At 41.0% G+C, this 15,921-nt stretch overlaps 1 protein-coding gene across 1 annotated transcript in view; it reads right to left on the reverse strand.

The window, feature by feature from the left end:
• LOC140755097 (cell adhesion molecule Dscam2) overlaps nucleotides 1-15,921 on the reverse strand; it is a 92,155-nt gene that overhangs the window by 32,791 nt on the left and 43,443 nt on the right. Inside the window, exons 13-20 of the mRNA XM_073090294.1 lie at nucleotides 15,239-15,387; nucleotides 14,598-14,763; nucleotides 13,988-14,124; nucleotides 4,701-4,853; nucleotides 4,148-4,238; nucleotides 3,425-3,507; nucleotides 1,591-1,725; nucleotides 545-697 (exon numbers count right to left, since the gene is read on the reverse strand). Coding sequence (XP_072946395.1) covers nucleotides 545-697; nucleotides 1,591-1,725; nucleotides 3,425-3,507; nucleotides 4,148-4,238; nucleotides 4,701-4,853; nucleotides 13,988-14,124; nucleotides 14,598-14,763; nucleotides 15,239-15,387 — 1,067 coding nt within the window. The remainder of the gene's footprint in view (nucleotides 1-544; nucleotides 698-1,590; nucleotides 1,726-3,424; nucleotides 3,508-4,147; nucleotides 4,239-4,700; nucleotides 4,854-13,987; nucleotides 14,125-14,597; nucleotides 14,764-15,238; nucleotides 15,388-15,921) is intronic.

The raw sequence follows: 15,921 nt of genomic DNA on the forward strand, positions 1-15,921 counted from the left end.
TTAAAAGAAAATAACATTACATACTAACATACATAAAAATGAAAATTCGTACCTTCAATTTTGCTAAAGATCAGATCTCTTGATCAATTGCACAGTTTACGATTCAATCCTTACTAATATCGATTAAAATAATCGATGTTTTGGGTACAAAATATCGATTCTCCGATTAGTCGATCTTAGATCGCCATCCCTAGTTCCCGTGGGATTTCCGGGATAAAAACTATCCTACGTCCTTTCTCGGGTCTCAGACTATCTTTGTACAAAATTTCATTAGAATCGGTTCAGGGGTTTGGATGGGTTGTGAAGAAGAGACAACCAGACAGACAGACAGACAGAGTTATTTTCGGATTTATAATATTAGTAAGGAAGTAAGGATTGGTAATAACTCGTGGATGATAATCCTCCTTATGTCCGATCTATTACCATCATCATCATATATTATATCATCATTATATATTCCATCAATGATTTCCACTACGTAGTAGAATCTCTCTAAGTTAATCAATAAATTCTAAGATAGTTATTAGTTAAATTAGTTAATTACCATCCTGAAGTGTGGAACATACGATAGGGAAGGAGTAGGGCCCGGTCCCGTAGTTAGAGAAGCCGGCGACTTTCACAGTATAATTTGCATACTTATGGAGCCCTTGGAGACGGAGTTCAGTCACTGGTGACGTCGCATTTTGCCATTGACGACCTGTCAAGCATTTATATGTAGTGAAAAATTCGGCAAATATTACAATATAGCAAAATGTACAATATGTTTAACTACATAGTCCAGAAGTTGGGATACATAAAAATTACAATAAAAATATATTTGAATAATGTAAAAAAATGGCCCCGAGATTGACGTCGCTTCTGCATGTTCTATATGAAAAAAGTTAAAGAGAAAATAGTTTACGTTACAACAATATTATTTATTTTGTCCACTATATAGCAGTGTAGCGATAGTGTATTCTCGTTTAAAGGGCATATTAAGACATGTACATATCCATACTTAGGTACCAGGTATAATAAAGACATTAAAATCGTACAAAAAGTTAATTTGAATCTCGCTAATTTCCAACCTGTCTCGTGTCTTAAAATTATTTTTGGGTTCCCCTAATCTAAGCACCGTAAACGTGGCGTCCACGCCTGATGTCACTTCTACCCGTCCTATCTACTAAACTTACCATTTTTTTTTTTTTTTTGTTAACGAGGGGGAAACCTTCAAAAGATACCCGGTGCCGTGGGAGCGACACGGGGTTATGTGGGACTCTTACCGCACTAAATCCCCCCCGGTGGCCGTCCTCGGCGCTGCGTAGAGGACTCCGGGATCTCCAACGGAACGCAACCGGAGTCCTCTTAGCGCTGTGCCCCGTCGGGCTCCGCCCAGGTGAGCTTGATGCTCACCACACCGTCTGGTGTACACGACGGTATGCGACCACACATACCGCCGTCCTTCCCGGGGTCGCTGGCCGAGCGGTTTGAGCTCCCACTTTTGCCGTCCGCAACCCCGGAAGCCCCCTTTTAGTCGCCTCTTACGACAGGCAGAGGATACCGTAGCCCTATTCTGGTCCCGGAACTACAGGGACAATCTACTAAACTTACCTTGAGCAGCATACAGCACGGTGTAGCCAATAAGCGCACCCGCTTGTTTGTGAGGTGGTATGGGTTGCCAGCTGACTCTGAGCGCTGTTGACGTCACACCTCCGCATTCCACGGACGTTGGGCCTTCTTCTGGGGCTATTATTTTGAAATAAGGATTATGTGATCAAGATAGGTTTTAAAATACTATCAAGGTTCGAAAAAAATTGAACATTTTACATAACGGATTCAATACGAGGAAAAGAAATATGTAAAATATATACTCGTATTTACATGAATAGTCTAAAATCTGTTACTAGTAGATAATCTGATTAGTGAAATCCTTAATCGAATTCAAAAATTTAGTTCTATTTAACAGTATCTTGTATATTAAAAAACAGTGGTGGTCATAATCTTTTCATTTGGATGTAATCACTGAAGACTTGCTAAGAATTCACACTGATTTTCACTCTTTACTACGCTTTTATTAGTTTGACCTGTATGTATGTATCTGGGTATGTAGTGGAATCTTTGAACTCGATTTTTACACACTTTGAACGGTCAGATTGATTCAGTTGGAACAATTTGGAACAAACGAGAAACGATGGTAATACAAGTTTTTAATACTATCAGACATAATTTGAAGAAATCTCATTACAAATTTAATGGGTATTTTATATGGGGTTTAACTACAAAATTCAGTTATATGTTTGTCTATCAGTCAGTGTAGATTATTATTAATCAGATACCACATAACCTACGAAATTTTAAATATTCAATCTGCAATTGAATTCTTCAAAACGATTTCACTTTGAATACAAATGACAAAAATGAAGTGACGGAACTCTTAACTGCATTTGGCTTTCAGCGTTAATTACGTACTGAAAGGAATGATTTAAATTAGAAAATGAGAAGCAATTATACGAACAATAAGATGGCGTTGAAAATTTGGAAATTTATCTTTTTTGGGGGCATTTATTTGAGACGGAATTGCAATTCTCTTAACGAACGAAAAATTGATAATTATATTTAAGTATTTCTTTATAAGTAAGTAAAACTCTATGCCATAGAAGCCATACAAGAGGATGCATTGTAGAAATTTGAACTTTCTACCTGTTACAATTTAATAGATAAAGTGAAGAACACAGAAAAATAACCGCCACCGTTATACATAATCTGTAAAAATATCAAATGACTATCTATTACGATTCAGGAGATAAATGCTAGCGACGGACAAACGAATATACGTTTAGTAACGAAAGCTTAGTAATTAGGGTCCCTCTTTTTCCTTTTGGTTATGGAACCCTAGCAATTGCAATATTTAATAAGATACATAGACACTAAGTAATAATTACGTACTGAAAGGAATGATTTAAATTAGAAAGTGAGAAGCAATTATACGAACAATAAGATGGCGTTGAATATTATGACATTTATCTTTTTTGAGAGACATTAATTTAAGATCGGATTTACGGTTTTCTTTTAACTTCTTAAATCTTAAGGAAAAAAAATGTTCTTATGTACATTTTTATATTCATGAACGTATTTCCTCAATCCCAATGAATACTGATATTTGATTGAGAAATGTTACTCATCAATATCGTATAACTTTATAGTTTTAGGGTTCTGGCAAAACAGAACCCTTATAAAATCTAACTGTCTGTATGTCCGTCTATCGTAACTAATTTACTGATTAATTTAAAGGTTAACATATTTTGATGCATAACGAAATAAATTATTGTTTGAAATTATACTGAAGACTTAATTATATACGAGATCATTATTGCATATTCTACTATAATATACTACTTTGATAACAAAGACATAAATAAAATGAACATGTAAATAAATTTATTACCTCCTTCCCTCGTGTCTTGAAATAAGGGTATTGAAAAAGGTCCATTTCCCGCACTGTTGAAGGCTGCTATTGAGACCGCGTACCTAAACACATACAAATACAAAGAGTCTTAAATATGAAACTTCAAAAGTTTTTCAGTAGCTTTTAAAATAGGCAAACGCATTAAAGCAGGAATATAATATTTGAAAGGTATGTTAAAGTGATACAGCCCTACGATTGTGGCACTGACGACGTCACATATTCTGTCTGTAAAACGATGATATGTGTTGGTTAGACATGGCAAGGAAGAAATACTTGAAACACACTTTTATGAAGATGGTAGAACAGTCTTCCAGTGGCAATACCACCTTACCTATTTTTACTTCTTACCTGATAGTTAAGCTCTACTATGTTCTGGTTTGTAGGCGGTGGAATGTAAGAAAAACATACGTATGTTCCAGCTTAGCCCTCAGGGGCACCTCTAGTGCATCAGTGGGTGACCTCAAGTAGATATCTAATCTCATCTTGGGTTGTTACAGATATTCATGGGCGGTTGTAACCACTTACTAGTAGCATGAAGTCCACATCGGGTGGACTGCATGCTCGTCTGTTACTCTTAGATTATAAGGAAAAAAGTGACCACTCACCAATAGGCAGAGTCAATAACAGTTGACTCCTATAATTCTATCTACGTTTACTACTAAATGAAATTCTACAATCTAACATACATAAAAAAAATCTCACCGAACTCCTTTTAATAATCCCGTTATCACAGTCTCTTGTTTTGAGTATAAAGACGACGTTTTGATAATTTTATCACTGGCTTCTTGAGTATCTGTCAAGGCAAATCGATATTCAAATACATATCAAACAAAATTGAAATTGATTTATAATGTAGACTTATTATGAAGTCAACAATTCAAGTAGAATCGTTATGGACCAAATTATTTTCGACCTAAAGTCATCATCAATGACAGATGAATTACGACTAAATTCATTAGAGAAGGCGAACGGAACTTCGAGAAATATTGCTAAAATGTGGATAGGAGAGAAGTATATATGTATTTAGGTCTTATTCTTAGGTTAGGATAGAATATTTTCCAAATACTCATAATGCCTGCGATAAGACTTAATTATTGGTATCCAATTATAACAGCGGACACCGAGGGCTTAAATCGTCCGAAGTACGGCGGCGCACGTATTTCCACAAATGGTTACCCATCCATTTTTTTAAATTTTAAAAATGTTTTATTATTCTGGTGTGATAAAAATTAATACTATCAGTACAATATTATACCTTGTATTCCACTAAGTTGGGGTACAGCTCTTAATCGGTATCCTAGAATGAGGCCATTATGTGTGTCTGCTGGAGGTGGTATCCATTTCGCCCTGAGCTCCCCTGGTGAGTCTGTTTGTTCCAATTGCACGCCGAGAGGTGGGGACGATGGGGCTAAAAGGTAATGTAAGGTACAACTTACAAGAGTTAGTTACAAGAATGAGACGTTAGTTTAGTTAGTTAGTTAGTTTACACATTACAATTCCTTCAATTGGTAAATTTAAAAAAGTTACAACTTGCTATAGTTCATCTCCGTAATCGAAAATAAACATTTCAACAAAGTTTCAACATTTAGTAACTCATCTGGTGCAAATCCCACAAAAAACCAAAAGGATTTTTATGAGATTGAAGATGCAAGATTGAAGATGAGAGCTTTTAAGATGGTAGAACCCTTTGTGGGTCGACTCCGGCGGCACTACCGCCACACCTACTGCTGCCTAATAACAGCAGTGTTAGGAGCTACTGTGTGCCGTTTTGAAGGGTGTGGTAAGGGAGACATACTTTTCCGAGGCGTTCCAGCTTAGTCCTCAGGGGTAGCGGCGCATCTGTGGCCGACCTCAGATAGGAATATCTAATCCTATCTGGGGTTGATTACAGATGCCCATGGGCGGCAGTAGCCACTTACCATGAGGTGGGCTGCATGCTCGTCTGCTACTTCTGTATTATAAAAAAAATGCAAACGTAATCTGCCGCTATGGACATCTGAAATATCCTGAAACTAACTCAATATTGAACAGGTTCCACTTGAAGTCGATCACAGATGCGTTGTGACTCCTGAGAATTATAAGTACTTTATGTAATGACAAGAAAACACAAGGAAGTAATTAGGAATTTCCATAGAAATTCATGTATAACGTACAATATTTGGGCTCAGAAATACCTTTATTTAGCAAAACATACACAACAAGAACAAAATTAAGTATCTACTCAAGTCGAGCTTTATTGCTAAACGGGGCTGACATTGATAAATTGTTATGGCTCTAATTTACTAAGGCACCTCGCTAACCCTTACTAATATTAGCTTAAGAACCAAAATTGATTGATCAACGCGTCGTCGTGAGATGCAAAGGCTACGAGCTCCAGATCATACCATAGAACAAATATGAAGCAGAAATTCCTTAAGAAAGGAAAGTTCCGGTTTGAAGTAAATCAATCATTTGTTACATGCAAATTGAAATTGAAAAACAAATATGTGTTACATCGTTTAAATGAAAAAAATATGTGTTACATAAAGTCGCTCTTGTCCAAAGCGAATATTGGTAGGCCGATCAAAATTAGAGAATTTGCTTTGAAGAAATTGTCAAATTTCGACCTTTGGTAGGCAAAACATTGGATAGATTGGTCTTAAGTGTGTAACAAACTTTTTTTACTATTTGTTGGAAATGTAGAATTCTTCATTTTTCCAACACGGGAGAAGTACGTTGCCTGTTTCGGTCCTATAACAGCATTGTTAAGCGCTACAGTATTATTTTTTTAAAGTCAGACTTTATTTAAAGTCAGAGGCAATAGTCACGTGGAGTCTAAATTAATCAGAAGAATATTAATGCATATGTGGATGACCTCAATTGGGACTCCAATCTTATTCTCTTACCTATGGTGGTTACATATCCGTGAGCAGGTACCAAATACCACCAGGCACACAGCTCATCTACTTCAATTTGAAGAGCAACATACGCATGTTCTTTGTTCATAGCAGCTTACGATCGAAATAAACAAAGTTCCATTAGTAATTTGCATTTTATTTGCGTTTCCTAGTTCCCTCGCGTGTCGTTCAGAGAATCAAATGTTTTTTCTCGTTTAGTAGGACTTGTGCTCATGAAGTGCTCGTGAAAAGAAGAAAATCAGTTGAAAGTTTATATAGTGGTATTAACAGATATAAAGATTTATCCGATTTATATTTTGAAAATAAAACCGAAACAGCTGTAGAGAAAGGTCTACGGGAGCAATTATTTGATTTTTTTTTTTTTTTTTTTTTTGGTTACGAGGGGGAAACCTTCAAAAGGTACCCTATGCCGTGGGAGCGGCACGGGGTTATGTGGGATTCTTACCGCACTAAAACCCCCCCGGTGGCCGTCCTCGGCGCTGCGTAGAGAACTCCGGGATCTCCAAAGGAACGCAACCGGAGTCCTCTTAGCGCGTTGCCCCATCGGGCTCTGCTCAGGTGAGCTTGACGCTCGCCACACCGTCTGGTGGGCACGACGGTATGCGGCCACACATACCGCCGTCCTTCCCGGGGTCACTAGCCGGGCAGTTCGAGCTCCCACTCTTGCCGCCCGCAACCCCGGAAGCCCCTTTTAGTCGCCTCTTACGACAAGCAGGGGATACCGTAGCCCTATTCTGGTCCCGGAACTACAGGGACACCGCGCCGGTGGACGTTATCTACGCCCGCGGCGACTCCTCCTCCGAGCGGGTTCAGCGCGCTCCCTAGCTCGCTCGGCGTCTTCCTTCGCGGACATGACTATGTCGCAGAAGGTGATCATGCCTTCCCAGGCTTCGCTGCGCTGAACCATCGCTCCAACAATGGCGGCTGGAGACAGGTCCGGTCCCACTTTTGACACGAGGATCCGCCGCTGAGACTCCCACGCTGGGCAGTACTGCAGCGTGTGCTGTGCGGAATCCTCGTGGTGCCCGCAATGATGGCACTGGGCAGTCTCCTCCCTCTGTATCCTGTTCAGATACTCACCGAAACAGCCATGTCCGGTGAGTATCTGGGTCAACCTGAAGGTGACACGACCTTTGGCAATGAGCCAAGCCCGAAAGTTCGGTACGATAGCATCGACCACCCGTTGGCGTATGTTACGCGGTTCCAATAGCCGATCTCGCCAGCACCTCAGAGCGCGCCACCTGGCTCTCCTCCGAAGCACTTCGACCGTTTCTTCCGTGAAGGGTTCAGTCCTCTGACGGAGGAAGCGGATCTTATTAAAGACCCGAGCATCCATATCCGCCAGAATGTCTAGGGGCGGAAACCGCCCCAGGACTGTCGCCGCCTCGTACGATATGGTACGATATCCCCGGGCGACTCTGATCGCGATCGTACGTTGCGCGGAGTTAAGTTTCCGCGCAAGACGCCGGCAGCCAGACAACCTGTCCGACCATACCGGCGCCCCGTAGAGGGCGATCGAGCGTATCACACCCGCGTAGAGGCGGCGGACTTCTTCCCTTGGTCCCCCGAGATTTGGCAGCAGTCTGTGCATAGCACCCGCTACCTTATGAATCCGGGGGACGAGACGGTCAAAGTGCTCGTTGAAGCGCCAGCGGCCGTCCAGTGTTAGGCCAAGGTACTTCATGTACCTGCCTATCCGGACGTCCGTATCACCGACACGCACTGAGGTCTCAGCTGGTACGATACTCGGCCTGCGGCCGTGGAACCACATCGCCTCGGTTTTATGGGACGCTATCTGGAGGCCCAACCTGTGGATGTTCTCTACGACGCGTGCCACCCCGAGCTCTGCTAGCCGAGCCGTCCTGCTGAAACACTCCCCTTCGGTGAGGACGAGGGTGTCGTCGGCATAGCAGACGATGCTCACTCCATCCGGGAGCACCGTTCTCAGCACCGCGTCGTAAGCGATATTCCACAGCAATGGCCCCAGTACCGAACCCTGCGGTACCCCGCGCACGACGCTCCTCCCGCGAACGCTCCCATAACGGCCTGGGAAGCTGACGCGTCTGTCCGACAGATACGCCTTCAGGACATTCCGCAAATAGGAAGGCACCTGATGGACAGACAGCCCGTCCATAATCGCACTCCAGGGTAGAGAGTTAAAAGCGTTGACTATATCAAGGCTAACCGCCAAGACTACTCTACCCTGGGAGATGGCCTGCTCTGAGAGCGTGCGGACTCGGAGGATCGCGTCGACAGTCGAGCGCTGCTGCCGGAAGCCGAACTGGTTTTCGGACAGGTCCGGGCCGTGGCATACAAGATGCTGGCTAATCCGGGCGGAGATGATCCGCTCGAATAGCTTGCCCGCCTCGTCCAACAGGCAAATGGGTCTGTACGCTGATGGAGAGTCTCGAGGCTTGTCCCGTTTGTGCAATAGTACTAACCTCGCCCGCCTCCACTCCGACGGAAAACTTCCGTACTGGAAGCAGGCGGTGAACAGTCTTCGCAGCCTCCCCTCCAGCACTGTCAGCGCTAAGACCCAAGCCTGCCATGGGATTCCGTCCGGCCCCGGCGCAGTATTTCGCTTCGACATGCGCTTAACGGCACCGTCGAGCTCGCTCTCCGTCACCGCCAGCTCCTCAGACCAGGCGGGGAGATCCGGCAGCGCCGCGGAGAAACCCGACTCGTCAGTGGTTCCTGGGAACAGGCTGTCCACCACTGTGTCGACGAAAATCGGGTCGAGTGTTTCCGTCAGTGGAGGCACCCATGGACGTAGCCTACCGAGCACCATCTTATAAGGGCGCCCCCATGGGTCTCGGTCCAGCCCCTCCACGAGTGCGCTCCAGTTCCGGGCCTTGCTGTCGGCGATAGCGCCCTGAAGCAGTGTTGTTGCGGCCCGGTACTCTACGTACTTCTCCTGCCGTTCCGCGGCGCTAGCCGTTCGGCGTCGTCGAGCCCGAGTGTACTGGCGTCGAGCTTGCAGGCAGGCTGCGCGCAACCGTGCGATGCGCTCCGTCCACCAGTACACAGGGCGTCTCCAGCCAGGTCTGACCCGCGGCATCGCGGAATCGCAGATGGCCGTCATGTCATCCCTGAGCCGGATCGCCTCCTCTTCGGGATCGACCTGGGTATCCCCCTCAGCGGTGTTGGACCAGTCCACGACATGGGCAGCAGCGACGAGCAAGTCCCGGTTGAGACGCTTTCGTGCCCACCGACGTGGATGGTCGTTAGCCTGGCGGCGTGTGTCAGCAGCCGGGAGCTGCAAAACTACGTCTAGCAATATGTGGCGATGGTCAGACAACGTGACGAGATCTTCGGCCACTCTCCAATCCGTGACCAAGCGCTCGGCAGAAAGAGTCGCCCACGAAAGATCAACAATCGACTCTCCCTGCCAGCGCACACACGTGCTGACCGAGCCACGATTAAGCAGACGCAGGTCCAACCCGGCCGCCCACTCGAGCGTTGCCCGTCCTCTGACGCTATCGCGCCTGTTTCCCCAGGCCCTCGAATGAGCGTTAAAATCGCCAAGCACGATCACAGGGCGGGGAAGACAGGAGCGTACACAGCTTGTCAAACGGTCGAGAAACGTCTCGTATGCCGCCAGACTACAATTGGGGGAAACATAACACCCCAACACCGCGAGGGGACCCCACTCCACCGCGACTATGCCCCGCTCGGAGTGAAGTTTGGAGCATGGAGGATCACCCACGCCACCTGCCCAGTACACGGCGACGGACTGCACATCGTCTCCGACCCATCGCGGATGCTCTGGAACTCTATAGGGCTCCGCCACCACTGCCAAGGCAACCAAACGGTCCACGAGGCATTGCTGGAGCAAGTCCTGCGCCCCGCGGCAGTGGTTCAGGTTCCCCTGGAGGATCTTAAGTGACGGAGACCTATCCATCAAGAGTCCATCGCTTCCACTGTTGGACAATGGGACGAAGCGCTTGAACGCGCAGGCCCATCTGTCCGTGTTGAGCCGGCAGCCATGACCGCTGTCTCGCTCACTCCGATGCCCCGGCGCCTTCGCTTTGGCGGCGTACACCTTCTCCCACCGAGCCGATGGTCAGCTGGGCGACCAAGGTCAGCACACAGGGCGCATTTTGGCGACTGTGCTACGCATTGGCTCGCCTTGTGCCCAGGCTCACCACATACATAACACAATGCACTCCTGTCTTTCGTGCTGGTGCATTGGTGCCGTGCGTGACCCATCTCAAAGCACCGGAAACATTGGAGCGACTCAGATGCTAAGTACTATAAGCTTCAAGCGTGAAGAACTTCTTCGTATCGTTATAGTGGTGTGGATCCCGGCTGATTAGATATTACGAGGCAACCATCTTACACCTTAAGAAAGATGGTTCTAGATAAAATTGATCATTTAATATATATATATATATATATGGCTGCAAAATTTAATTTGTTGCACAATAAAAAAAATTTGGTTTTGTATTTTTAATAAAGAACATCTTATTAAAAATACAAAACAGTTGGCTTTTATTTTTTTGACTAAAAATATTAGATACAAAATACTTAGATCCAAGAATATATCATTACGCTCTCACCATAAATTAAAGTATGAAATATTTAATATCACTTCTAGCTAATACATACACTGTGGATTATGCAGTGCTCCTGTAATGATTCAAGGAGATTGTTTTACGTACATCTGAGATTTTATTGAAGCAAACATCCAAAGCAATCTCTATTGATTGGAAGTGAAGATAGAATGGATGCTACGAGCAATAAAATCTTTAACTACGAAACATAAACTGAATGAAGTAATGAATATTTTAAAGATCGGAAAACAGTCCACCTAATGTTAATCAGCTACTGCTATGGACATCTGCAGTCAACCAGTCAAGACCAGATTCTAGCCCGAGGTCGGCCACAAGTGCGCCGCTACCCTTGACGACTAAGCTGAAATGCCTCGGAAAAGTATGTCTCCCTTACAACATCCTTCAAACCAGAACACAGCACGTTTAACACTGCAACTGGTATTAAGCAGAAATAGGTGTGGCGGTAATGTAGCGGGAGTCGAACCACAGAGGGTTTTCCCACCTTTAAATTAAAATTACAGGATTATATATATATAATATATTCATTTACTATTAGATTATGTGATAATCACTTTCCAAAACGCACAAAAAATCATAGATGTGCTTGGGGTTTTAAACTCTGGACCCTTAACATGAGAAGTAGAACTTCAAACGACTAGAAATTTTAAACTACTGTATAACTTTAATTACTTTTCATAAATAAGATATGAACTCAGTTCCAAAGTAAATTCTCATTCCCTGTCTAATTTCCGTTAACCAAAGTATCTTTCAACAACGGAGATTGACTAACGGGTATTTTCATAATATCCTAAGTTACGAGTATTTATCTTATCTGTATTAACTGAATATGTAATTAACTGAAGCACAATGATTAGTTTAAAATAAACAATAAATATTGTGTATTATTAATTTATAACTAAACTATTTTTTCGTTTCGATTTCGATAAAAAAGATTTTTCTTAGTTTGTAACACATAATTTAAATGTTTTTTAGTTATAATTCTAATTTTACTTAAATGTGATTAGTTACATTGAAAATGTTTTTTTTTTGTATAAAGACTTCTTCAAAACCTTATATATAGTCACATAGTTCAGACGCGGCCAATGTTATACGTGGGATCCTTTTATAATTTATTTATAAGAGATTAACTATTATGTGTGCGAAATTCTAACTTTATAAAACCTATTGTAACTAGTCTCCTTAACTTGACGTTTAATTATCACTTACCTTGTAAGAAACTTACAGAGTGTTTTTCTTCTGCCTTCGCGCGATATCGTAAAAGTTTTCTATTCTAAACTTACGATACCACAGTTTTTCGCAGTTATAGAAGCGCAAACTCAGCGGAACATCCAAGCAAGTTGCAAGTCGGAAGGAAAGAGGTTGATGACATAAGTTGCTCGCCGTAGCAACGGAAATAGCAGACAATCGCGCTTCCAGAAATAAATAGCGTCAAGACAAGTGAAAGTGACAACTATATTTAACTATATTTTCATATTCTACGCGTGTTGTGGTTCCCTGCCCGCGCGGTGAAACGACTGAAGAACGCCCAGGAGTTTAAGCTACTTTTGTCAGACCATTCAAGAATATAATGTATGGAGATTAGAATTCGTATTTGTATTGTATTTTTCACGTATTTCATAGCATGAAGTCCATCTGATTATAAGCTACTGCCGCCCACGGACATCTGCAATATACCCCAGATATGATTCTTACTGAACTTAGGTAGGAATTTTCCTACTTAAGTTCGGCCACTTATGCGCCGCTACTCCTGAGGACTAAGCTGAAATAGCACAGAAAAGGATGTCTCCCTTACCAAACTCTTCCAACTAGAACACAGCTGCGCTTAACACTGCTGCTATTGGGCAGAAATATACATATATGGTGGATAAATTGTATTACATCCTATAAACATTAAATACGATTCTTAATTTAAGGGTATCATTGTCTTACTAAATCTCAGAACAAAGCTACATTAATTATTTATCACTATAATGGGCGCTTGTGGATTAAAATACTCATTGTCTTAGCAAAGTTTGCGTCATTATTCTCAATCTACCAGTTGTTTTCATAATTATGCCATCTCATTGTCTGTATAAGAAAGGCGCTCAGATTCTTCAACGCTTACAATTTGTTAATCATTAACGACTGGAATATATTAACCATTTTACTCAACGAAATATCTTTGGAATATTCTGGATTAATAGAATGAAATAAGGTAATCAAGTTATGATAGTTTAGTAGATAAGTGACTCGGTCCATCATTCGAGGAGGTCAGAGTTTAAAAATCCTTGGCAACCACTTCTACTCGTATGTTATATGCGTCTTAGAAATTAATTATTTACTCAAACGATGAAGGAAACATCTCGAGGAAAGTTGCATTAGTACTAAGAGTACTAAGTACAAGAGTTCGAAAACAAGTTCTCAAAGGTGTGTGAAGTCTACAAATTTGAATTTGGCCAGGACATAGTTCTATGGCGTAAACCCCTCTCACTTCAAGGGCCGATCCGTTCCCAGCAGTGGGATGTTAAAGGGTTGATGACGATAAAGTAAATTCATTTTCCATGAACATTATTTCAAACATTTACGTGGGTTGCATACTTAGTAAGATAATTTAGAAAACATTTTTACTATACCTAAAAAACCTATTAAGTTTTTACTTATAAAGGCAAATGCTATAAGCATCTAATTTGTCAAAGTTACTTTTGTAGACACATGATTTATTAAAAGAAGTCTCTAGAAATTATTCCGTCGTCAAACTAAAATTGGGTTTCATATTTTAGTCTCGCAGAAATTACATTTGGCAATATAGCCGCTTTTATACGTACTAAATCATCATCGTTACCCCATTTAGTCCCACTGCTGGGCTCCAATCTCTTCTCAAAGTGAGATTTTTGACCACATTCCACCATTCTGGTTTGTAAACTTTGCATACTGTTAAGATTTTTTAGAACATATATGGTTCGCCACTAAAGAAAGTTAATCAATTTCTAATACTTCTTTACGAATAATGAAAGATATCTGAATTCCGACCTCATATTATCAATGATTTTTGGCTGAAAATTATTATTAATTAGAAATACAATAATGATTACCTTCCTCAGTTGTAGAGAAACGCACAGGCGTGGAATAAGGGCTCAAGTCCGCTTGGTTGCCCCCAGCCACTCTTGCAGAATAACTTGTCGCTGGCTGCAAGTCTTCTATTTCGATACCATGACGTATTTCATCTAACCTACATGAGAGTATGATTGAATCATATAAATTCTAATTAATATCCTGTTCTACAAATGGAAGGATTACTTCTATATGCGTTTAATAAAAATCTATATCCTATATCAATTAGAGCTAACAATACTAAACTTATCGATTCGATCGTAAATATATTATGCTAAATAGACATTAAATTTCAAAACTGATAAAGTGTGACGCTTGAAAATTACAATTATTTGTGTCAGGGATGAAATGGAAACAATTAAAGACGAATGTAGAACAGACCCAGAATTCAAATCTAAATTAAGCATTCAAATGTACCTAAGTCTAGACGGGAACCCGGTTCTCTTCGTGTATCCAACCGTTATGGCGACTGCTCTGACATGAAGGTCGATCATGAATATGATTATGAATAAATAAATTTTTAGTACTTATTTACAACTTGAATAATGTGTCATTTGAATATAAATTATATTATACAGAGAAGAAACATACCTGGTGACATTAATGGTCCTTGCGGTACTCCAAGACATCCGTTGACTGCTTGTTATTTGTAAGGTGTAATACTGAGCGAGAGATCGGGTCATGTCCCTCCAAGATAACTTCACTGATCGACTCTTTATTGAGTCTACTGATAAATCTGATGGAGGTAGCGGTGGCTCTAAAGACATAAAAACAAATTAGAAAATAGATTTAGCTTATGCCTTTGGTGAGGAACCTACTGAAGGACAAATATACAGTTTGATAAAGATAAATTCTGATATATTTGAATATATCAGAATTTATACATTATCGTTACTACGGAAATTGCTATTTATTAACATTTGGATCTGAATATGGATTCTGAATATTTTAAATTTAGGATAAAATAATGTTTTAAAAATTGACTTAACTTATGCTTATGAAGGATTAAGTTAATACGTTTCGTGATATGATCTATTTTACATTAAATAAGAATTAATATAATGCTTAAATATAATGTGTTTCAATAATTATTGTAATACAAAACGGCGACATTAATATTTCTGTCATTTCCAATTTATACACAATTAGCAAGACGCGAGAAATTATTTCAATTAGAGTTACAATTTTTAGAGAAACAAGTTAAATATGGACAATGCAATAAAGTTGCTTACCCAATATAGTTAGATGTACATTAAATACGTCTGCTCCAAATGGGTTCCCGGCTCTGCATTGATATAAGGCACCGTCACTCGTTTCCGTTTGTAGCAGTTCCAAGATATTTGTTACTCCATCGTCCGTTTTTACTTCTGATATTTTAACCCTGCATTCATTAAATAGGATGCATTTAGTATTCAATATCATATCTTCACAAGTAACCTGTATTGTAGGTGCCATAGAACACACTATAAAAATTGTAATTAATTATTTACGTCTTTTTGGACGAATATTAGTTCCGGAACCTACTCTGTCAGAAATTATCAGACATTGTTAAGAAAAGCTTAAAGTAGTATGCTATTAACAATCTTCAAGGTCAAGATTACTTTATGAAAATAAATTGGTATCAAAATAAATTATTTATTCCATATGCTCATTATTTTTTTCAGGACCAAATTATTGTGAACAAAATTCTTGCATTTCAAAAGAAACAAATTTAGAAGAATTTACTGTGTTTGTTCATATTTCCCAAGTTGGATAAAAAATTGATACTAACACAGAGACTACAAATGTTAGCAACGAATTTGAATAAAGTTTGAATAGCAGTGAATAAAAGCAGAAAACTGACGCAATATCAAAAGTTTCGACAGGAACAAAATAAAATAGCACAGCATCATAACACGGTGCATAAGCCAAGATG

This window comes from Epargyreus clarus, unplaced genomic scaffold (genome assembly GCF_041222505.1).
Source record: "Epargyreus clarus isolate Ecla_fem2 unplaced genomic scaffold, WU_Ecla_fem_2.2 ptg000032l, whole genome shotgun sequence".
In the NCBI taxonomy this organism is placed as follows: Eukaryota; Metazoa; Arthropoda; class Insecta; order Lepidoptera; family Hesperiidae; genus Epargyreus; species Epargyreus clarus.